Below are 25,507 nucleotides of genomic sequence, written 5' to 3' on the forward strand. Positions count from 1 at the left end.
AAATCTCAGAAAGGTGAATTTATTTTTATTGCCTCATTGATTTCACTAAAAATTGTTTCAAAAAAAGCCCTTTGTTCTCATGACATTTTTAAACTGTGGGTCCGAAGGACCAATGGTATTAATAATACACTATATTATATAATATACAAAATAATACAATAATCATAAAAAACTCACAGGTTTATAATGCTTCATGAAATCCATATGCTTTCATATACATCATCTTGATTTCCCTAACAATCTTTTGTTACAGGTGATAAAGCAACAGAGGACCAAGGAGCCTGACATGCTCAAGGTCAAATCAATAGTAAATTTAAAAAGTGAAACCAAAGTCTGGGCCTCCCCCGCCTAGTCCACTAGTATTTCCATCCCATCATGTTGAAAATTGAATTCCTATATTGAGTAGTGTGATGGTTAATATTGAGGATCAACTTGATTGGATTGAAGGTTGCAAAGTATTGTTCCTGGGTGTGTCTGTGAAGGTGTTACCAAGGGAAATTAACATTTGAGTCAGTGGACTGAGTGGACTGGGAGAGGCTGACCCACCCTGAGTCTGGTGGGCACCATCTAATCAGCTGCCAGTGTGGCTAAAATAGAGCAGGCAGAAGAACGTGGAAGGACTAGACTGGCTGAGACTTCCGGTCTTCATCACCCTCCCATGCTGGATGCCTCCTGCCCTTGAACATCAGACTCCAAGTTCTTCAGCTTTGGAGTCTTGGACTTACACCAGTGATTTGCCAGGGGTTCTAGGGCCTTCGGCCACAGACCAAAGGCTGCTCTGTCGGCTTCCTTACTTTTGAGGTTTTGGGACTTGGACTGGCTTCCTTGCTCCTAACCTTGCAGATAGCCTATTGTGGGACTTCACCTTGTGATTGTGAGTCAGTTCTCCTTAATAAACTCCCTTTCATATATTCATCTATCCTATTAGTTGTGTTCCTCTAGGGAAGCCTGAATAATACAAGTAGGATAGAATAGATGACATTTTAAGGGTATATCATTTTACAAGTCAATTTTGTAAAGTGCCTGATTCACATTTCTCAATATTCTTTATAATTTTCAGGTATTATATTAAGAAAATTTAGATAACATCAAAAAAAGTGGGAAGTAAATTTCAAAACTTCTTCCTGCTGTGCTTATTCAAAGTTGAGTAGTGCAACTTCCTTTTTTTTTTTTTTTTAAACTCTTATTATAGAAAGCTATACCAAAGTTAAACTCTTCATCCCATTTTCTAAAATCAAATTGTAGTCTAGGGGAGGGAGAGAGAAAATGGGAATGAGAATATGTTGATGTTTTAAGGACAAAAAATATCAACTGAGGAGTCTTGTCTTTGTCCATTTACAACTCTCCTCCATTTCTATCCCTTTTGCCGAGAAGAGCACCCAAAATCAGCCTAGACTCACTTTTGCAAGATTTGACTTTAGGGCTGAACTCATCTCTGTCTCCAGTTAGGTGTAGTAAGTATCCAAGTCTCCAAAAGATCCAGCTAAATCAACATTTATACTCTTATGTAACATCTGTTCTGAGAGTGAAGTTCATGCAACTGAACAACCTTATAAATGAACTGAAACACAGGACTCAGGTTTTTTAAAAACTGTGTGTACAGACATAACCAAAAAATTCTGCATATGAGCAACTGAGAATTTGTCCATTGCAATTATAATTGCAATTCACAATATGCCCAGTCTCCATCTGCAGGTTGCAAATGCTTATTACACCATTATGTGGCAAGTGTGGGCCTCAACTGTGGAAAAATTTTTGGAGGAAGGTATTTGGAATTCAATATCTTTTTAAGAGTTGGTAGAATGAATTTATTATAGTGGTGAAACCATAAATACTTTTTTGGGTTTCATGGCCCCTGAATGTATATGTACCATATACACCATGTCTTATTCAAATATGGGCATTCAAAAAATGTTTATTGGATGAACATATATAAATGAATGAATGAGTGTGTTTTGTAAAGGAATCTGGGAGTCAAAATGTGGCCAGAAGAACCCAAGTCCTGCTCCAGTGACCAGATTAACCAGTCCAATTTTCCCACTGTGCTCAACGTTCCTCTTTGGTTTGTAGCAAGAACCACTGTCCTCTTTGACATAGTGCAGAAACAAATGAGAAGCAGATGAGCAGGAAAACCCTAGAGCCTAGCATTCGTTTTTAACCTGATTTTCTGGCTTCCAGTATTTTGGCTCATTAAACAGGAAAACAAAATTAACTGTTTATAATTTTCAAAACTCTTTGCATTTTCACTCTTTCCAGATACAAACAACTTCAAAGGCAAAATCACAAGAGGGTATGTGGTGTACAAGGCCTAGTTACCAAAAGAGGTCACATGAAAATTAAAAAGCATTGAAGGATAAATAGCAGTCCATATTGTCCAGGGGGATGAGCTATGCAACCTAAGTAAAAATTAAAACCAAATTACAGACACTAATTAGTGTTGTATAACATACCGATTCATTTGCATACAATGCAATTATCCTGATAGGTGCTGGATTCAACACATCCAGCTGGGTTAGTGCATCTCCAGGGAACAAAGGCATTCGGTTTTTTCCCTGTGTGTTGGCTGTGTTCTCTTATGACTGTGATTGCAAATAAACAATCATTCCCAGCACCTTTAGACTTTGAACATTTGAAACAAAATCAATACAGATTGTGCATGGGGAGCATTCAGACCCTCTCAGATGAACAACTAACAGGCTGATTCTGGGTCCGTACTCCATTTCTAGAACATTCTATCTGATCTTGTGTTTTAGAAAACCACATTTATTTTATGCTATATAAAGAATTCTTCTTCGTCTTCTTCTTTTTCTTCACCCTGAACTTGCAGATGAAAGAGACATTTTGAAATTGTCTTCCTGGTACCAAGGTCCCTTTGGCCAGCAAGTGGCAAAGGAGAGACACTTTCCTTAAGGACACTGTTGTTTTTGGAGGTAGCCACCCCCAAGGAAGAGGCTGGCAAGCAGAATGGTGGCTGGCTGGTCTGCAAATCCCTTGGAAATCCACCAAAATAAATCTGCGTGGGTTCAGAATTTATGATGGTGAACCCAGTGTCAACATTCGTCTCGGCCTCAAGCTTCTGAAAGTTGTTTTCCCGGTTGAGGACCTTCATTCTGGCCCCAGATTCAAGGTGATGAGAAGACAGGTGTAGGTGGGAACCCATAGCTGGGTTGCTGGTCTGGAATGACCGGCCAGGGCTTTTCCACAAAGTGCCACCACAGCTCTCTGATGTGGGGCTCCCAGTGGGTTCAGGAAGCTCCAGAGAACGCCCCTGGGACCTCTTGCCCTGGTTCCTCTGGATCCTGGGTTCTAAGGTCCTCTTTGCAGAGATAGAAGTCAGCCCGGAGCCCAGGGGAAGCATGCCAGCTCCCAAGGTGCCATTCTTAACACCAAGTTCTGGATTCAGCTGGACCTAAGGGAAAAGAAAAGGAGGAACATACGAAACATAATTTCCATTAACTAAGTGCCAAGAGCTGACTATGCCTCATTCACCCTCTGCCATGCCATGTCCATAGCAGACTTTCAGTAAATTTGGTTGAATTGAACAGAAGTGATAAGTACAATATAATTATGAGGTATCTAATCAGCCCCAGTTCCAAATACCTCTCTCTGAGACTCCCTAAATTAAGTTTTTGATAAGGTTAAGACTTTGGGAATCAAATGGTCAATTGACAACACCACATTTCTGGTACAGCAAGTTGTTCAAACAATGCAGACATTCACACATGTCATTTAGTGACCTCACTGGATGTTGTTAATGATGTATTTATTAGCAACCATGCAAAAAAAGAAATTTAAAACGCCACCAAAACATGTGGTTAAAGTTAAGGATTGAAGTAAGAATTCAATCTTCCAAAGCTGGTGATCCTTCTAATAAAAATATGTATCTTGCGCCATTCTAAGACATGGGACCACTCCAGGCAGGCTAAAAATTTGGCAGCAATGTCCTTTAAATTCTTGGGGCACCATTTATTTAGATTAGAGGACTGGTATTATGGGAGAAAACAAAAAGGGGGCACATCTTCTATGGAACTTCAGGTGTTTTAATTCTTAGCAATTCCACTCTGGTTACAAACTTACAGACCCCACTCAGCAAAACCCTCACCCCACAGTTGACTGCATTCTCCCTCCACAGAATGGAGTTCACTGACCTCCCCTTTAAGACTTTGACCCTTGGGAGCCTTGCATCCTAGTCCATGCACAACACTCTTCCCAAGAAGATTTCTGGAAAAAGTCCATTTTTTCCATTTTAATAACAGCCCTTGGAAATTGGTATCCAGGATCCATCCCTACCTGGCCCAGCCCTTAATCAAATATCAAGAAGAATGATACGGAAGAACTTGAAATAAATACTACTAACTGAAAGACGCCCATCTGGGCTCATGCCTGGAATCCTAGCCCTTTGGGAAGCTGAGGTGGGAGGATTACTTGAGGCCAGGAAATCAAGACCAGCTTGGACAACTAGCAAAAAATAAAAACATTAGCCAGACGTGTGGTGCACACTTATAGTCTATTCAGAAGGCAGAAGCTATTCAGAAGGCAGAAGAAGTAGGATCCCTTGAGCCCAGGAGTTCAAGGTTAAATTGAGTTATGACTGCACCACTGCACTCCAGCCTGGGTGACAGAGAGAGACCATATGATGCCAACTATACGACACTCTGGAAAAGGCAAAACTATGAAGAAAGTAAAAAGATCAACCAGGGGTGGGGAGAGGGAGGGTTGAATAGGTGGGGCATGGAGGACTTTAGGGCAGTGAAACTACTCTGCATGATACTGTAATGGTGGATGCACATCCTTATACATTTATCCAAACCCACAGAATGTATGACACCGAGAATGAACCCTAATGTACCCTATGGGCTTTGGGTGACGGTGATGTGTCATTGTAGGTTCCCCAGTTGTAACATGTGTACCACTCTGATAAGGGATGTTGACAGGAAAGGATGCTCTTTTGGGAGGGAAGGTGGTATATGGGAACTCTCTGTTCTTTCTGCTTAATTCTGCTGTGAACCTACCACTGCTGCAAAAAAAAAAATGAAGTCTATTTCAAGGGAGAAAAAATATGATACATATTTATCTTATGAGGCAAGAAGGCAGAAATCAGGGCAGTGAGAAAACAGGTCTAGAAATGAGTAAATTCTCTCTCTCTCCCTCTCTCTCTCTCTCTCTCTCTCACACACACACACACACACACACACACACACAGAACGTATTCGTTGTACAGATGACGCACATGTACATTCTCTCAATTTTCTGATAGAAATGATGAGATGCCTATTACCAAACTGCAAAAACAAACACAAAAAAACAAGGGCTTCCATTGATTCTTTTAGAATAGAAGTTGGCAAATATTTTCAGCAGGGAGCCAGACAGTAAATATCTGAGGGTTTGCCGGCCATATGGTCTTTATCCCAACTACCCAACTCTGCCGCAGAGCAGCCATAGACAATATATAAATGAATGGCTGTGTTCAGTAAAACTCTATGTATGAACCCTGAAATTTGAATCTCATATCTTTTTATGTGTCATGAATTTTTTTTCCAATCATGTAAAAATAGAAAACTATTTTTAGTTCCCGGGCCACAGTTGACCAAGCCCTATTCTAGATCAATGATTCTCTCTCTCTCTCTCTTTTTATATGTGTGTGTATATATATAGAGAGAGAGAGACAGAGCTTCACTGGAGTGCAATGGCGCAATCTCAGCTCACTGAAACCTCCGCCTCCCAGGTTCAAGTGATTCTCCTGCCTCAGCCTCCTGAATAGCCAGGATTACAGGCATGCTCCACCACGCCCAGCTACATTTTGTATTTTTAATAGAGATGAGGTTTCTCCATGTTGGTCAGGCTGGTCTCAAACTCCCAACCTCAAGTGATCCACCTGCCTTGGCCTCCCAAAATGCTGGGATTAACTGGTAGTCCAAAATATGAAACAATCTAATTAGAGCAGCCCTGGTTGAAGTGCAGAGGGTAGCCTCTGCCTACAGGACCCCATCCCTAGTTTCCCAGGCCTTCCCAGAACCAGCTTGAAAACTACCATTCTAGAATATCTAAATTCAACCCCTGGGCCAAGCCAGTTCATTAGAGAGCCACACACACCTGAAACCCCCATCCCAGATGTGTTTGTACTGAACCACAGCTGAGTGTGGTGCCCCAGAGTGTGTTGAAGAGAGCTTCTGCCAGCATCAGAAACTCTCTCTAGGGGGAGATACTGTTGAAGGGATGCCCACTGCACTGCGGCACGTGACCTTATGCAAACCCATAGGAGAAATTTCTGTTCCCAAACTTTGCTGCACAAGGGAACGTCCTGGAATCATTAAAAAACAATGAAACCTGCTACCAGCCCACGACCTCCTGATTTCATCAGTTCAGAGTACGCCTGGCTATCACAGTTGATAAATCTCCCCAGGTAATTCTAATGTGCAACAAAGTTTGGAAACTACTGCCATGGAGCCAGAAAAGCTAGGCTTCGAGTAGTCAGTTACCTTGCAGTTGCTGTGAGTCTGTTTCTTATCACATACAGCTGAACTTCTCCTCCACATTTCTGAAAAACTCTGCCTAATTTCATTTAGCTATCTCTCTCTATATTTCTCTTTGCTCTAATTCCACACCCCCGCCCTCCCTCCCTTCCTTTCTTCCTTCTCTCCTTCCTTCCTCCTTCCCTTCCTTTCCTTTCTTTTCTTTTCAACTGTTTGTGTTTTTTTTAAAAAAAGTTTTATTATAAAAGTAGTAATTTATCACCATAAAAATAATTTCATTGTACCAATGAGTAAAATAAAAAGTAAAGCCTTCTCCCCACCCCAACCTCAAATCACCCCCAAATTCTCACTGTCCAATGAAAACTATTTGCTTATCCTTTCAAAATCAGGAGGAAAAAATTCTATCTCCGAAATGTCAGCTGGGGTTTCCCTTCCCCTGGAGAACAAACTCCCTCAGTCCTTCAAAGGGCCAACTACCATCATTGCCTCTTGGAGAATCATTTGACACTGTCCTTGTATCATAATGTACCTTTTTATTTGACCCAATGACATCTTTTTCTTCTAGAACTGGAAACTGGCATGGATATTTCCATACTCAGAAATGGTTCAGGGTTGATATTAGATTATCCAATCTGGAGAAAGAAATCAATAACTTTGACTCTGGGGCTTGTATTTCATTCTCTAGCAACTGTGAACAGGGAGAGAAGCCTGAGTAATCTCCCTCTTGCCACCTAAATCAATGTCAGATCACAATGAAATTGGTCCTGAAGCCCCAACCAGTGCTGAGACATCTCAGGGCAGCCAGGAAGCGCCCTCCTGGGCCAGCCCAGCTCACCCCTCCACTCACCTCTGTCACTCAGTCCCACAGCCCCTCCACTGGGCCTTCTCCACCTGCAAATGTCCCATCTTTGAAAGATTCTATGTAAGCCGGGCATTCTGAGGCCACAAGCTCCAGCATCAATTCCCCATCACATCCGCTCTTCAACATCAACATTCCCAATCCCCAGCTTCTCCCTGTCAACCCCACCCATCCGCACTGCCTTTCAGAGCCAATCTGAGTCCAAAGACTATCACTTCAACCATTTCTTCGCCAATACCTCCAATTCCCCTCGCTATTCCCATTCTGTCACAGACTCCCACAAAATCTCCCCACCTTTCATCCGTCTACCTGCCCACATTTTCTGAACATGTGCTCAGGATGCCACAGAAACGCATGTGTCTGTGAAATGGTTGCCCCATGATGGCGTGGTTTCCAGCCTCTCCCAGGCTATCTGCCAGTCTGCCTGCTTCTTTCGTCACCTCTCTCCATTCAACCAGCAGCTGTTAAAACCTTCAGAACTGTCCTGAAACCTTCAGCGACACCATCGCCCCCGCTCTCTCTCATCAGGTGGTCTCACCATCTAGATTACTAAGAAAGCAGATGCTGTCACCAGTTAGCAACACTCTCATTGCTATCGCGAAACTTACCTGCAGCTTCACCATTCTCACTAGGTGAAAGTGACCGGTCCCTGGGCCAATATTCCCATCACCTTCCGCCTTCTTGGTGACCCTGACCTATCAATTATTCATTTTTCCCACTTTCTTATCTTGGATGTTTAATCTCTCTCCCTCTCTTCTTTCTCTCTCTCTCTCTGCCTATTCCTTTCCAATAGCAATTAAACTTGTTCAAGTCTCCTGTCTTGAAAAGCATATTCTTTCCACCCTCTCTTTCCCTCCAGGTTTCTCTCTCCTCCCCTTCACTGTCAAACCTCTATAGGAAATTTGTGTACAGTCATGTTTTTCTACAAACCTCCCCTTATTTTCTCTACTCATGCCACTGACAAGATAAAATCTAAGCTCTTGGATGTGGCCTGCCTCACCCTTTACTGTCTGACTCTTCTTACACCACGCTGGTAATTCTCTCCTACCACTCCATTGAAATTGCTCTTGCCAAGATCATCTACAATCAGCCCACTTGTCCTTCATTTTTCTTGAGTTCTTGGTAGAACTTGACATTGAAGTCTGTACTCTTCGTCCTAAAGTCTTTTTCTTCAGCTTCTTTGCCAACAAATTCCACTGGATTTTCTCCTGCCTTTCCCTCCGTCCCTTCTCCATTTCCATTAAGGGAGCCTCTTCCCTTGTTGGTTCATTTAATGTTGTCGTTCTTCAGAACTGGCCTGGTTCCTCTTTTCTTCTCACTTTACCTGCCCCAGGGCAATCTCATGGGCATCTAGGTCTTCAGTTATCATCTAAATGATGAAGGCTCCCAAAAGTGTAACTACACCTCAGATCTGTCCCATAAGCTTCATCTGTCTCTTAAGCTTCATACCTATCTATCCAACTGCCTTCCAGCCACCAATCCCTCAGACAAAACCTGCCCCAAATCATCTGCACCATGAACTCATCTCCCTCTCACACCAAGTCTGTTCTGCTTTCTCTTTTTCCTATCTTAAAAGATGGCACTATTAGCTCCCACATGACCCAAGCAAGAGCATCGGTCACCCTTCTCCATACCCCGGGTACAACCAGCCACCCATCCCCATGGACACTTCCTCTTATAGATCGCTGACATTCCACTCACTCTCTCTGCTCCCACTGTCATTCACCCTGGAGCAAGCCGTCATCAACTCTTGTCTGAATTACAGCAGTGGCCATCCAGTGGAAGTCCCCACAGATGCTGTCACCTCCCACAAATCCATTCTCCGCTCCCCTACCAGAGGATTGGATTACACCGTCATCCTGCCTCAATGACGCCCTACTCTTCTGAAGATAAAAATCTAAGCCCTTGGATGTGGCCTGCCTCACCCTTTACTGTCTGTCTCTTCTTACACCACACTGGTAATTCACCACTTTCTCCCTTTCAGCCTCTACCTGCTGAAATTGAACATGATTTGCCCTTTCCTATGCCAGGGTTCATATATATTATTCCTTCTATGTGGGATGTGCCTCCTCTAGCCCTTTTTCCTGAAACTTCCTCTCATTGTTAGCTCCAAGCTTGCACAGCATTGAGAAGGAAGCCTTCTCAATATCACTAAATCTGATTTAGGTGTCACTAAATATCCACTCTGCCACTTATTAGCAGTAGGATTTTAGACCACTTACTTAATATTTCTGTCCTTCAGTTTCCTTATATGGAAAAGAAGATAAATAAGTGCCAACATCGTAGAGTTGTGAAGATTAAATTATAGCCGTGCCATGCGTGCATTTGTTATTATCATCATCATTAGTATTATTACTAGCTCTCACAGCACAGTTTGAACTTCTCGTATTTGAGTACTCGCCACACCATTTTGTACTTGGCTATTTACTCCTGTGTATCTTCTCATAGACTTTGTAATCTGGAATAGCAGGGTTATATACACCTTCTTTGTTATCATATGTCCAGTGCCTACCACTGTGCCTAACATTCAATAAGTAATCACTAAATATCTGTTATATAAATAAGTAAAACTTAATGCTTAACAAAATATGAATTTTTGCACATAGAAGCGAATGAGAATGTAGCATCTATAAACTAGGCCCCAAATTATTCTATATCAGGTGGATATAAAGTCTTAAGAAAATTCATAATGATTTTTATTAATATGGCTAGACATTTGCACAATCCTCTTAAGAGAGGAGAATGTCCACTTTTTTTAAAGAGAAGTGTAAGATCCTTAAAGCATAGGGCAAAAGTGAGTGTAATGTTATTAACATAGAAATGCAGATGTTTGGCATTGGAATGAAGAATTTCCAGGAGAAACATAATGCTGAGTGAATGAGATGAATCCCTTCAGGGAGAATTAAGCTCTTGCCAAAAAACAAATTGAAATGCATTTGTAGGAATTCTGATCATTTAGAGATCATCTTTCTAAGAAATATTTGTAAAATGTTACAGTTGAGAGCTAGGTTCTTCAAGTTCAAGGAACATCAGCATTATGTGATTAACAGAAAGATTGTCACTCATTTATAATTCTAAACTGTTGAAAAACAAGAGAAAGTACATCATTGAAAAATGATTAAGCTGTTAAGGGGCAGACTCGTATCATGAAGGGAAAATAATGTTTCTTTTGTAAGTGATTCCAAGAAGATATAGCAAGAGAGGATTTCTTCAACACTGGGGGAAAAAATGACTTCATGGAAACAATTTAGGTAGATAATAAGAAACCTCAACATAGTGTCAGGCTCACTTTAGAGTTGAAACCAGACTTTTGCAATTAACTGATCCTTTGAAAGGTACTTATTTTCATCAATTGGCCAAAACCACCAATGGCAACGTGCTCTCCTGTAATAGCAGGACCCTCCTGAGCAATGCCTCTTTCACAGCAACATAAAGTATTGAGCAAGGGTGTAGAAGTGGGATTGTGTGTGTTTGGGGTGGGGGTATGCTGCGGGTGGGGCTGGAGAATGGGAGAGGAATGAGAGGAACTAAGAGGGAGTTAACAGAGCCTGAGAGTGTACAGCTGAGAGACCCAGAAATGAAAACACAGAGCCTTCAAGAAATGCTAGAGAAGAAGAAAATAAATTATCTACTTGCAGAGCCACTATGTTCTTTTATTCTAAATGGTTAATAAAGAAAATAGAAACGAATACAGCTAAATATCTGTTGATAAAACAAAATGAAACACACACTTGCTTATGCCAAACCAGTTTCTGTATATACCTTCTTTAAAGAGATAAACTGATTTCCTGAAAACAAGTAGTCAGTCAGTCAACAAGTATTTCAGAAGCAGCTGTCCGCCAAGTACTCTACTGGAAAGAAACATGCGTAATAAAATACTGAAAAGAGAAGGAGAGTCATAAAGTCCCACATTATAAAATGCAAGAAAGGGAAAATATATAATCAGTTATGTGTTGCAAATATTTAGGTATGCAATGTTCTACTCAGGAATGGGAATTAATGTGCCCTTGAGCTTCGTGGGAGGTTTCAAAGAGGAGGTGGAGTTTGATCAGAGCCTTGAAATTGGATAATTGAAGATTAAATGAAAGGCATCGTTGGCTAAGGAGTAGCTCAAGTAACGCACGGATACAGATATACATAGCATGGAATAGTATTCAGCCATAAAAGTAAATGAAATTGTAATAAATGCTACAGCCACTGGTTAACCTTAAAAACATCGTGGTAAGTGAAGTCAAACACAAAGAGACAAATATTGTATGATTTCATTTATATGAGGTACCAAGAATAGGCAAACTCAGAGACAGAAAGTAGAGTCGAAGTTACCAAGGGTGCGGGAGAACGGTGAGTTTGATTTAACGGGTACAGAGTTTCTGTTTGGGATGACGAGAAAGTTCTGGAAATGGATAGTGGTGATGGTCGCACAACACTGTGAATGTGCTTAGTGCCACTGAATTGTACCCTCGAAAAATAGTTAAGATGGTAAAAGTATTGTTATGTGTATTTTACCACAATTTTTTAAAAGAAAGAAGGTTTCCTAAATTTTTTAAAAGGTGAAAATGGTAAGTTTTTGTCTCACATATTTTACCACAATACATAAAATATAGAAAGCAAATACATAATACATAAAATATAGAAAGCATGTGGGAGTGAGCCCAGAGCTCTGGAGGGAAGAGGAGGGTAAGAAGGCTGGGATGGTGAAGAAGTGAGGTGGCAAAGGGAGATCCTTTATTTTATTTTATTTTTTGAGACAGAGTCTCGCTCTGTTGCCCAGGCTGGAGTGCCATGGCACGATCTCAGCTTACTGCAGCCTCCACCTCCCAGGCTCAATGAATTCTCTGCGTCAGCCTCCCGTGTAGCTGGAATTACAGGCAGGCGCCACCACACCCAGCCTAATTTTTATATTTTTTAGTAGAGATGGGGTTTCACCATGTTGGCCAGGCTGGTCTCAGACTGCTGGCCTCAAGTGATCCGCCTGCCTTAGCCTCCCAAAGTGCTGGGATTACAGGCGTGAGCCACCACAACTGGCCTGCAAAGGGAGATTCTAGTAGAGGTCTGATGTGAAGGTCTTTAAAGCCAGGCAGGGACGTTTTAATTTGATTTTCTCACCTTTTGTTATTGAACTGAGAAGGAACATAAATTTGGCAGTCATTTAAAAATGTATTTTGATAGCGCTGTGCAGGATGAAACAGAATGCCTGGAGCCAGGGCGAAGAGCTAATGCTGTAATAATAATTTGCGTTTGAAGCAACGTGGGCTTAAAGCAGGAAGGCAGGAAGCAGAAATGACTCCCAAGGAAAATTAGAACAGCTGGGGACTGATTGGATGTGGGGGTTCTGAGAAAAAACAAGGCTTTAAAAACAACTGGTGTTTCAAAATCTGGGCAAATGGGAGAAGAATGAACGGAGCTGGAGAAGTCGGGGGTGGGGAGAGGAGGGCTGCAGATGATGACTTGGTTTTGCCTGGATTGAGTTTGGGATGGGGATGAGTCATTATGTTTAAATGGTCTTACAGGGAGTAGGAAAGAGGCTAAAACCTCAAGAGACAGAGGAAATTCAAGTACAGGATTAAGTTGAACGAAAGTGATAACCAAATCCACAGGGTGATTTTTATTTCATAACCTCAGCGGGGAGATCTTTGGTGCAGGGCAGTGGTCCTCATTTGGGGTGATTTTTGTCTCCCAAGGGACATTTGGCAAAGTCTAGAAACATTTTTGGTTGTCACAACTCAGGGGTGAGTGGGCCAGTGTTACTGACATCCGACTGATAGAGATCAGGGCTGCCACTAAACATTCTGCAATGCACCAGACACCCCACACAACAAAGAATTATCTCATCCAAAATATGTCAACAGTGTCAAGGTTGAGAAAACATGATTTAGAGAGAGGAAGAAACAATTGAGTCTTTGAACACACACACACACACACACACACACACACACACACACACACACACAGAGAGAGAGAAAAGGAATAGTCAGAGAAAATAAACCCCTTAATTAAAAGAACTGGGTTATGGCAGCCCACAGAGGAGAAGATTTCAAGAAGGCAGGAGTGGCCCACATGTACCAATGCTACTGATGTCTTGTCCTCAAGCACTGCTGGCCCTCCAGAGAGCAGATTCAGCAACTGCTAGAGGAAGGCTCAGCGTGCAGAATGGCAGAGGGAGAAGCACCATCAGTTTGCAGCAGAAGGGGGCAAAAACAGACAGCTCAACTGAGAAGCCAGGCATAGAAAGAAGGCAAGATATCAGAGCCATCGAGCCAAGGAAAATCTGCTTGTTTGAGTTTGAAGGAGATGATGAGGGCCTCTGGTAACAGAGAAGAGAGACTGAAAATGCCTGAGTTCATCGAGTGAGCAAACAAATGGGAGAGCAAGGTCCACAAAGAGGAGAAACCACACAGGAAGGAATCCCACCAGCGGGCGTGAACATACACCACTCGGACGTTTACCAATTAAATCAGTTGGAGGAAAGATTCCCCCGATACTTGTCAACAAACTTATTTTTAATTGGAAGCTGGAAAAGAGCCTCTAATGAAAAGGAAACACTTGGCAGGGTACGGTGGCTCATGCCTGTAACCCTAGCACTTTGGGAGGCCGAAGTGGGCGGATCACGAGGTCAGGAGTTCGAGACCAGCCTGGCCAAGATGGTGAAACTCCATCTCTACTAAAAATACAAAAATTAGCCGGGCATGGTGCCACACACCTGTAGTCCCAGCTACTGGGGAGGAGGTCGGGGCAGGAGGATAGCTTGAACTCAGGAGGCAGAGGTTGCAAGGAGCCGAGATCATGCCACTACACTCCAGCCCAGGTGACAAGAGCAAGACTCTGTCTCAAAAAAAAGAAACAAGGACAGAGAGAGAGAGAGAGAGGGAGAGAAAGGGAGGGAGGGAGGAAAGGAAAGAAGGTACATTTGTTGGTAATCTTGCAATTTTAAAAAATGCTGTTTGCAACCTTATCCAGTAGGTTATTCTTATTAAAATCTTGCTAAGATATGAAACAGAAAGTGCCGTCAGAGAAACTAACTGTCATTAAACTTGGTAAGAGGAAAAAGTATCAAGTTTCGCTACAATGTTAGAAATGAAAGAAGCTGATTATCTAAAACAGGCTGAATCATCTTGTTTTGAAAGATCAATTCTAGGTGCTATATTCGTTAAAACTGTAATGGAAATCAAAACACTATATATTAAACAACTGTTCTTTTTAAAAGAAAACAAAAATTATGTAAGCGTTAAAAGCTTGAACTTTGGAGACAGAGAGACCTGAGTTTGAAACCTGACTTTATCCTTGCTTCCTGGTTGACTATAGGCAAGTTGTTTAAACTTTCTAAACCTCGATTTCCTATCTTTAAAGTGGAGATATTTATAATGAAACAACACAACACAGTGGCTGGTATATAAGTGTTCATTAACTGTTATATATAATATCATATTAGATTATCTGTTGTCCTTAGGTAGATTATGAAAAGCTATACACAGCACTTAAAAGATTGATAATTGTGTTAAATATTTTTGGAACTTTTTTTAGCAACCTGAGTTTCGGAATCTGAGACAATTCTCAGTATAGAGAGGTAACATATGTTGTACTCTTAAAATATTAAAATATCTTCAACTATGTACCATATTCAATACAATTAATGCTAAATATCTTTTGACTGTTTCCAAAAATTGAACTGAATTCTACCCTTAAGAGATGAGGATCTGGGCCTGGCACGGTGGCTCACATGCCTGTTATCATAGTACTTTGAGGCCAAGGCAGGAAGGCTGCTTGAGGCCAGGAGTTCAAGTTCAGCCTGGGCAACGTAGCAAGACTCCCATCTCTATAAAACATTAAAAAATTATCCGGGCATGGTAATGCGTGCCTATAGTTCCAGCTACTCAGGAGATTGAAATGAGAAGATCACTGGAACCCAAGAGTTTAAAGCAGTGAGCTATGATCATGCCACTAATTCTCCAACGTGGGTGACAGGATCGGACCCTCTCTCTAAAAAAGCAAAGAAAAAAGATGAGATAGGCCAGGCATGGTGGCTCACACCTGTAATCCCAGCACTTAGGATGCTGAGGCTGGTGGATCACTTGAGCTCAGGAGTTTGAGACCAGCCTAGGTAACATGGCAAAACCCAGTCTCTATAAAAAATACAAAAATTAGCTGGGCATGATGGTGCACATCTGTAGTCCCAGCTACTCTGGAGACTGAGGCAGGAGGATAGCTTGAGCCCAGGAGAGGGAGGTTGCAATAAGCCGAGATTGCACTACTGCACTTCAGTCTGGGCAACAGACCAAGACTCTGTCTCCAAAAAAAAAAAAAAAAAAAAAAGACAGATGAGATAAGAGATACAGTTTTGTCACCAGTAAGGCTATACACAGTATAGTTACAGAAGCTTCAAGATGCAGGAGACCTTAGAAATGACTTAGGCCAGGGCAGTCCAATAAACTAGTCACCAACCACATAAGGCCATTTAAATTGTTAAAATATAATAAAATTAATAATTCTGTTCATCAGTCTCACCAGCCATATTTCTAATGCTCAGTAACCACACGTGGTGAATGGCCACCACATTGAATAGCACGGATATAGAATATTTTCGTCATCACAGAAAGTCCTAGAGGACAATACATTCGTCTAGAGAAATGGGTCTCAGTTGAGAAATGGGTCTCCATTGAGAGCGTATGTATTAAACCAAATCTTTCAAAATCACATGATTTTCTCCCACATGGCTGTCTTGGAGAGTTGCGTGGATTCTAGCTCAGGTGCTGATTGCAGGGGATCCAGAGGTGAGGCCCCAGGACTGCAAGAAGGCTACACAGGTATGAGTTTCAGCTCATCCATATGATTAAGTTGGGAAAAGCTTCCAGAATGGATAGCCAGCAACTAACATGTGTTGTCGAGATGGCACACCCCAGATTGTACTGATGTTGTACTCTTGTGCTGTTACTGATCTGTGCTGCCCAGGTTGAAAGAATAGGACACCACCCTATTCTAAAACCTCCCTAGCTTCCAGGGAGGTTTTATCTTTTAATTTGTAAAGTTTTGCTGCTGAACATCAAACAATGGGGGTGGGAGGCGAGATGTGTGTGACCTTTCCCATCTAGTCAACTTAGGAAGCAGTCACCCTTATCAAGGAAAGAAGACCTGGAAAGGACCTCAGAGAGGAAGAGAGAAAACCATCCTCCTTCACCGTGTGAGTTTGGTCTGGAGCACCTCCAGGAGAAGGGGGTAGAGAAGACTTGGAGGAGACCTGGGAGGGACCTCAAGGCCATACCTTGCCTGGGAGCTCTGAGAATAACGACATCTAGAGGTGCTTATAAGTTATTCTTCTGGACTAGAGTTCTTTGGGGGTTTTTTCCCCACCTCAAGACCTTGTTGAAATGACAGCTTGGTCTCAGCAGTGTTTGGGGACGGTTCCATAAGCCCAGAGTGGTGGCAGTAGCAGTTACTGGTGGAGGACACAGGGCCTGCAGCAGGTGCCAACATCTCGAGGTGCAATGGCAACACACAAGCAACTGGGGGCCCGGTGAGGAGACCAGGACAGAACCTGAAGGCTCTGCTCTAGCACACCTGAGAAGCCACATCTTAGGGACTGCAAGCCACCAAGCGACATTGACTTCCATGACACCATGATCTCCTCACCCTCCTGGTTTTCTGGTTGCTTCTTCTCAGCGTCTCGCTCTGGTTCTTCTTCCCTCTCCTCCCGAAGTGCACACATTTTCCAGGCACTGTCTTTACCTCTTCTCCCTCTACACTCTCTTCCTTGGTAATGTCGATCCTTCCCAGGGCTTCAGCCACCAACCCCACCTGTGCCCATAGCCCATGCCCCCTCCTGAGTTTCAGCCCTCAGAGACCACCTGACCATGGATTCTTTTCATCTGAAAGACCTGCAAGCACTTCAAGCCCAATGCGTCCAGACTCATCATCACCTTCCTCTTCTTCACCCTCCGTGTCCAATTACTGCCAAATTCAGTCAAGTCTACCCATGAAATTTAACCTCCTATTTCTATTATGAGTTCCCTATTTCAAAACTGCACCTGCTTTGACTGGAAAATGGAAGTCCCCTCTGAAGAGGTCAGCCAAGCCCCCTTCCAGCGTGTCCTATTTGATGCTAACAGGATTATGGTCCTAAATTATGTATTATAGGTATGAGTATGTCTGCCCCTTCTCTAAACACCATAATAAATGGATTTCTTCAAATCCCATTTTGTGTCCTCCTGCACCCATTTTCAGTGGACCAAAAATTTTCTAAACTCCTTTGAACTCCCTAGCCCTACACTTCGCTATAGCCCATTCGATCATCCCCCAAGTCACACGTCCTCCATGTTACTTGACATCCTCAGTCAATTTCACCTTCTCCTTCCCTACACACAAGGTGGGTGGCTGCAGCTCTACACTGCATTTCCTGCAGGCTGCCTGGTACTGCAGGCGCTTGCAGGAGGGTCCAGCTCCTCATTAGACCACCAGGGCAGTGGGATCCCACACAGAGCACCCACCCAAAGGCTAACAAGGGCATGGCTTTCACATCTCCCACGGGGCCATGAAATATAGACCTTGCTGGAGCATTTCAAGGGGCTTTGAGGGAGGTTTATCATTTCATTTATAAAGTTTGCCTACTGTACATCAAACAGAATGAGAAGGTCATCAATGCTAACCAAGTGACCTAGAATTCAGAGTCTGCCAGAGCCCAACACCAAAGTCATGGGCTCTCCCCTGGGATTGCCCATGCCAGGGGGTGGCCAGGAGATGAATGCTTCAGCAGGTGAATCAGGGAAGAGGAACCATAATGTGAAAAATTGAAAAAAAAAATCTATAAAGAGTACAAAAAACGCAACTTTGGACATGGGGCTCAGCTGTGGAAAGCTGAAAGCCTGCAGTAACTGACTAGAGATACTGCATGTGGTTGATTTGACAAAATAGCTTATTTGACTGAGGGCACAGTTTAAGTTGCAGGAGGTTTTAAAAAAGAGCGGGACATCATCACCCATGCTACCTTCCCTCAGAACACGCTGACACTGTCCCTACCACCAGAGGCAAAAGCACAGGGAGAAAAGCAGAGGGACTGTTGGAACGAATAAAGGGAAGGTTGAACTCACTATCATTTTGCACCCACTAAGAACTGAGATAGCAGAATTAAAACTGCCAAAGGAAAAACAGTGTCCGGCCCACAGCAGGAACTCAACAAAGTTCTGAGGAATGAATAAACATGGACTTGCCTTCTCATGTATTCATGTATTCATACATTCATTTACTGAGCATCTATTTGATACCCTCATATCACTCTCATCAAAACCATCCATTCTAGCCTCTAAGAGGCATCAGACGGTCTGCAATGGCAAGAGGTCATGTGGAAAATGCATTGCTCACGGGTGTGCTGGTGGAGACAGCCGACAGCCTCTCATATGCACAGATGACAATTGCACCACAGTTACATGGTCTCCAGGGGCTTCTACTTTACCAAGCACCTCCATGTACATTCTCTCATTTGACCCTCATAACACAAATAATCCATGTCAGTTCCATTCATAGGATCCATCAGTGACTGCTCATTACACCAAGGATGGAATAGAAGCTACTTAGCCTGGGTTCATTCATAGAAGGATGTTTTTGCCTACCATGTGTCAGACACTGACCTTAGGTTCTGGGTTCACAGGAGCGAGCCCAAAAGGTCCCCCCACTCTCGGCGCTTACTTTCCAGTGGCTAACCATGTTCCCGCTGATCCAGCCTCAGGCCACCTGCCCATCCCCTTCCCCTGATTCCCCCTCCCTTCACTCCAGCCACATGCAACCTCAGGAAGTTTGCTGAGCATGGCCTGCTAAGCAGCACCATACCAACACCGTCACCCACGGTCACCTGTTTGGGACACCCTTGCTCCTTTCTCCAACTGGCTAATTCCTCCTGGGCCATCCAGCTCAGGCAGATCTCGGCATCGCTCCTCAGGAAAGCTTTCTCACCGCCCCCTCCTCGACCTAGCTCCCCTCACACTCAGGCCTCCTGCTCACACGCCTCCATCCTGGCCATGTGGAGGGATGGTCTGCAGAGAGGTTAGTTTGTGGTTATGGTTCTTCCTTTAGTAGATATTATTTTCTTGCTTTTTCTGAACATCAGCCATTTGGGGCCACTCTATATTTGTCTCCTCTGCCCTGATCTCTGGAGACCCACAACCTTCCCTAAGAGTCCCACAGAACACCACACAGCATCTAGGGGTAGAAGGCAGAGCCTTTGCCTCAGGGCTAAACGGATCCATATAATCTCACTTTCCTGCATGTAATAATTGATTTAGAGAAGAGAATCTGATCCAAGTTGCTCCAACTGAAGTCCAGACATTTTGTTGGGCCATGGTGGGGCAAGGCATTGGGAGCCCACATGGAGGATGTAGCCCTCAGAGCTGCTGGCAGCCAACTGGCAACCCTGGGGGATGCCTGTCTGAGGATAGGGCCAAGACAGCGGTAGCAGAGCTGGGATCTGGATCCTGAGCACACAGTGTAAGGCCTGGACTACTCACTTAAAGAAGTCAGACTTGCTACCCAGCCCCTCTCCCCAGGACCCAAGGAAATTTAGGCTGGATTTTCTTTTTTTTTCTTTTCTTTTCTTTTCATTTTGAAACAGAGTGACATGGTTTGGCTGTGTCCTCACCCAAATTTCATCTTGAATTGTAACTGCCACAATTCCCATGTGTCATGGGAGGAACCCAGTGGGAGGTGACTGAATTATGGGGGCAGGTCTTTCCTATGTTGTTCTCATGATAGTGAATGAGTCTCACGGGATCTGCTGGTTTTAAAGACGGGAGTTCTCTGCCCAAGCCCTCTCTTTGCCTACTACTATCCATGTAAGATGTGACTTGCTCCTCCTTGCCTTCCACCATGATTTTGAGGCCTCCCCAGCCACGTGGAACTGTGAGTCCATTAAACCTCTTTCTTTTGTAAATTGCCCAATCACAGGTATGTCTTTATCAGCAGTGTGAAAACAAACTAATACAGTAAATTAGTATCAGTAGAGTGAGGCATTGCTGAACAGATACCTGAAAATGTGGAAGCGACTTTGAAACTGGGTAATAGGCAGAGGCTGGAACAGTTTGGAGGGCTCAGAAGAAGACAGGAAAATGTGGGAAAGTTTGGAACTTCCTAGAGATTTGTTCAATGACTTTGACAAAAATGCTGATAGTGATACGAACAATAAGGTCCAGGCTGAGGTGATCTTAGATGGAGATGAGGAGCTTGTTGGGAACTGGAATAAAGGTGACTCTTGTTATGTTTTAGTAAAGAGACTGGCAGCATTTTGCCCCTGCCCTGGAGATTTGTGAAACTTTGAACTTGAGGGAGATATTTTAGGGTATCTGGCGAAAGAAATTTCTAAGCAGCAAAGCATTCAAGAGGTGACTTGGGTGCTATTTAAGGCATGAGTGAATGAGTGAATGAATTCACTCATAGTAAATGAGTCTCCCAATATCTGATGGTTTTAAAAACGGGAGTTTTCTGCACAAGCTCTCTCTTTGTCTGCCACCATCCATGTAAGATGCGACTGTTCCTCCTTGCCTTCTGCATGATTGTGAGGCTTCGCAAGCCACGTGGAACTGTGAGTCCAATTAAACCTCTTTCTTTTGTAAATTTCCCAGTCTCAGGCATGTCTTTCTCAGCACTGTGAAACAAACTAATACACAGAGTCTTGCTCTGTCATCTACGCTGGAGTCCACTGGCACAATCTCAGCTCACTGCAAACTCTGCCTCCCTGGTTCAAGCAATTCTCCTGCCTCAGCCTCCCAAGTAGCTGGGACTACAGGTGCACACCATCATGCCCAGCTAGTTTTTGTATTTTCAGCAGACAGGGGGATTTGCCATGTTGGCCAGGCTGGTCTCAAGCTCCTGGCCTCAAGTGATCCACACGCCTCAGCTTCCCAAAGTGCTGAGATTACAGGCCCGAGCCAACACACCCAGGAATTTACTATCCTGAAAAATTCACTCCATTCGAAGAGTGAAAAGCTACCTGGGAGCTACAATGTGTTGTCTTTGGATCATGGCCGTGCCTTTGCACACTTTCCTCAGGCACTTTTATTATATGACACCAGAAGCAGAATTTTCCAGAAGGCAATCTCCCACTCTGTTTGCAAAAGCTTAGATTCATTGACTTAACAAGAGGAGATCAAAGCATGTTTTGGAGTGAGGCAGCAGAAGTCCCTGAGGTTTGGAGGTCAGGACAAAGGTGATGTAGAAGGGGGCTATCAAGAGTGAGAGGCAGCTGGGCTTGGTAGCTCATGCCTATAATCCCAGCACTTTGGGAGGCTGAGGCAGATGGTCACTTGAGGCCAGATGTTTGAGACCAGCCTGGGCAACATAGTGAAATCCCATCTCTACTAAAAATACAAAAATTAGCTGGGCATGTTGGCAGGCTCCTGTAGTCCCAGCCACTCAGGAAAGCTGAGGCACAAGAATTGCTTGAATCCAGGAGGCAGAGGTTGCAGTGAGCTGAGATCACGCCATTGCACTCCAGCCTGAGCAACACAGTGAGACTCTGTCTCAGAAACAAAAGAGTGAGGGGCTGATGCCTGAGAAGTGGCCAGGCTCCTGGGACAATCCAGAGAGCAAGAGGGCTCTCTTCATGCAACTCATGGAGTTTGTCTTTATCCAAAAAACTCTTCTACCCTCCCCAAATATGACTCAACTTTCCAAAGTAACTAAGTTGTTTAAACTGTGGTTCCAAAGCAAAAATGTCAGTCAGCCTTAAAGACAAGAATGATTAAAATCATGTCCCTTGCTGCGCACGAACATTAAATTTTTGTTTGACAATGAGGTTGATTTTAAGTACTAGAGAGTCGCTAAAACTGAAAGAAATTTTAGGTGCCTTGGAAATTATGGGGTTTTATAATAGGCAACTAACAGAAACAGTGCCTATCTACCTTATGTGAACAAGAAGGTGAATAATTTAGAAATCATTTAATGTAGAATCAGTATGATTCATATTTTATTAACAAGTCAAAGTGATGACAACAAAATTAACCAAATGGAAAGACATCTCATCTTGTAGTCTCTTATTACTTTATCCAGTAGGCCTTAAGTAGCTTCTGACCATTTCTTAATGACAGAAGCCACAGGATATTTTGCTGTGAACATCACATTCATCCCCCTGTATGCACATTTACACACATACACTGGACTGCAGCAGCTGACCACATGAACTTTCAGGGTGGATAGATACTTCCTGTCTTGGGCAAATAACTGACCCCCTGGAGAGTTCAGTTTTCTTATCTCCAAAATGGGAAAAATAGTAACTTCGTAGGTTGTTATAAGCATTAAATAAAATTATCAATTTAAAATCCTTAGTATAGGGCATAATGTGAACAATAGTAGCTAAAATTGAGTTATTGGCACTATCTTAATTATGTACTTTGTGAGTGTCAGGTCATTTACTGTAAATGAGAGAGGAAGATGCAAATTATCTGGTGCCTTTATTGTGCTAATGAAGAAACTGAGGCCCACAGTCATACAGCTACTAAGCGCCCAGGCTCACATACCATGAAAGGCAATGCATGGCGGCTATCGTGAAGAAATACACACTTGCTATGTTAGGTTTTCAAGGATGGTTACAAAGGAAGGCTTTAATTTCAAGATTTTTTAAAGAAAGCATTCTGTCTAACTTGGTATGTGGTAAAATTTGACAGTGATGCAAGATGCTTAAAAATTAAGTCAATACGAGTTGATGGGTATAGCAAACCAACATGGCACATGTATACCTATGTAACAAACCTGCGTTGTGCACATTTACCCCAGAACTTCAAGTATAATAATAAAAAATAAAAATTAAGTCAATAGCACTGCAAACTTAATATCCTTAAACAAGCTCGGCCAACATAGTAAGATCCCGTCTCTAGAAATAAAATAAAATAGCCAGATATGGCGGCACGTGCCTGTAGTCCCAGCTAATCAGGAGGCTAAGACAGGAGGATCATTTGAACCCAGAAGGTGGAGACCTCAGGGAGCTATGACGGCACCACTGCACTCCAGTCTGGGCAACAGAGGAAGACTCCCATCTCTAAAAAATAAAAAAATTAAAAATTAAAAAAAAGTCTGTAAGCATAAGTATGACTTCAGCTTCCTTCGGTCAGATGAGAAGAGCTTATGACATTCTTGAGCCCAAAGAGTAAGCAAAGGATATGGGTATAGTTAACAGGCATTTAAACAGCAAGCCTGAGAAAGGAAGCTGATTCTTTGTAAAGATTCTGATCTTTATAGTAGAATCCTATCTGATTCTACTATAAAGTACCTGTGTCAGCTGCGAATTCATGGAATCTGAACTTTCTTATCTGTCGGATGAGATTTTATGAGATTAGTGATTCTCAACCCTGTTACAGATTAGAGTCATCCAAGAAGCTGTAAAAAAAGTTACCCAGGCTTGGATGCTCCCAGAGATTTGGATCAAACTGGCCTGGGGTGGGAATTTTAAAAAGCCCCTGAGGGACTCTAATGTGCAACCAAGTCTGAGAACCACTAGCTTAGGCCCATTCCAATGTAAAATTACACAGCTCCATGAGCCTCTACAAGATCTAAGATGAAACAGGAATACCTGAAACAGAATCTTGTTGCCATCGTAATCCTGAGTCTGCCACCTCGTGCTGCTGATGGGAATGCATGGATTGGGTAGCAGAGGCACTAACTGGCCGATCTCTCGAACCTTAAACTGCAGCACCGAAGACTCTTTAGGGTCCACTGACATTCCCGGGGGCAGCTGCTTCAGGGAGAGCTGCAGAGCAAAGCTCTTGGTGGCATACAGCACGAAGAAACAAAAATTGTTCTTTTGCAAGGTGGCTTCTCTCTGCAGGATCATCTCGTAGAGTCTGATGGCGTCTTCATAGTTATCGAAACTGCAGTAGAGCGTCACCCTCAGGATCTCGGAGCCACAGTGCACCTGCCTCACCCCCCAGATGGGCATCTGGCTGTCCAGGCTGTAGAACTCCTGGTTGGCGAAAAGGTAGGGACACAGCCTTCCCCAAGTGTCCTGGGTGGGGTAGCACTGCCATGGCGAATGCTGGAGAGAGTCCAGGACGCGAAATAGCCGATCCTCTCCCAGGCTTTTGTGCAGGAAAAGCAACACGGACATCCCTGGAAACCGGTACCGCTTGGAAAGGGACTTTTCACAGTATTTCACAGGAGTAGCCCGTTCAGACACCTGAAAGAGCCGGACCTCTGGGCAAATGCAATCCAGGAGCTGGTCCAGAGTCCTCTGCAGAAGCGAACCGTGCCCAGAGTTGGCAAGAAGATGGACAGTCATGGCCAGAGGCCCCTGTGTCTCATCCATGGAGGAACTGCCTGAGGATGACAAGGACAGCGTGTGTAGAAGGCCCACTGTTCAACTTCTGAAATGAACGAAGGAGCGGCCCAGCCTTCAGCTCACCCGAAAACCTTCAGCTGCAGCAGCTACTTCTGAGCAGAGCTCTTAACCAGACTAACACGTGCTCCTGGCCACCCCTGGACTTGCTGCAAGAGAAGCTCACACAAGCTCGGGTTCATCAGCCTCTGCTCCACACAGCAGCAGTGGAGTCACGTCATCCAGCTTGTGCATAATGTAACTGCTTGTGTTTAGCCTTTTCAGGCGTTCCCCAGGGTTTCTATATGACCTAAAAACCTATAATCCTGAGAAACACCCAAATGGGCGGCTCTTACAGACACTTAGTAAAGGAAGTGACCAGGCAAAAAGGAACATGAGTTGGCTCTGTTGGGCTGATAGCAATCTGTTTAGTTGAAAAGACATCCATTTTATCAACCCACAACGGGTTCTCATTTCCTACTTACGGTTTACAGTAGCCTGCTCCACCAATCTGAACACAATGACTTCTTGAAAACAATTCTCAAAACTTGACCCCTTGCCAGTTTTTTTTTTTCCTTTGTCTCTTTATTTCGTTTTGTTTCTGAACATTTTCTGCTAGGGCTTGAAGAGAAGATTTTATCTAAATAATTTTGACTTCACTGAAAATTATTTGCTGTACTGAAAATTCTGAGTGTACTAAAAAGACATTGAGAAAATTAGTCTTCCTTGATTCATGCAAATTCTTTAGAAAGAGTGAGAGCTTTCCAATAATTGCTCATATAATTATAATAATAATTATAATTAACAATTATAATTATAACTTTTAGTGTCTATTGAGGATCTACTATGTACCAGTCATAAACTGTTCTAATTCTTAAAGTAAATTTTTTTTTG

General features: G+C 43.2%; 1 protein-coding gene across 2 annotated transcripts; it reads right to left on the reverse strand.

Moving 5' to 3' along the window:
* FAM124B (family with sequence similarity 124 member B) lies at positions 1-25,020 on the reverse strand. Of its 2 annotated transcripts, none has more exons than XM_001109310.5 (2): positions 23,873-25,020; positions 1-3,409 (listed from the first exon to the last, which is right to left on the reverse strand). In XM_001109310.5, exons 1-2 carry the CDS (start codon positions 24,602-24,604, stop codon positions 2,774-2,776), a joined length of 1,368 nt encoding a protein of 455 aa, XP_001109310.4. In that variant the 5' UTR covers positions 24,605-25,020; the 3' UTR covers positions 1-2,773. The 2 variants fall into 2 exon arrangements, with proteins under 2 accessions (XP_001109310.4, XP_014966659.2); XM_015111173.3 differs by lacking the exon at positions 1-3,409 and adding an exon at positions 23,131-23,341 and having other exon boundaries at positions 23,873-25,013.
* Between the last annotated feature and the right edge of the window lie 487 nt (positions 25,021-25,507).

The sequence above is a fragment of the Macaca mulatta genome, chromosome 12, assembly GCF_049350105.2.
Source record: "Macaca mulatta isolate MMU2019108-1 chromosome 12, T2T-MMU8v2.0, whole genome shotgun sequence".
NCBI classification, from domain to species: domain Eukaryota; kingdom Metazoa; phylum Chordata; class Mammalia; order Primates; family Cercopithecidae; genus Macaca; species Macaca mulatta.

Bases quoted from the DNA above. Each gene is read 5' to 3' on its own strand.
- FAM124B (XM_001109310.5), bottom strand. From the start codon at position 24,604: ATGGATGAGACACAGGGGCCTCTGGCCATGACTGTCCATCTTCTTGCC. The intron at 3,410-23,872 runs GTATTCCTGTTT...CTTTTCCCTTAG, and splicing joins GCAACAAGATTCTGTTTCAG to GTCCAGCTGAATCCAGAACT.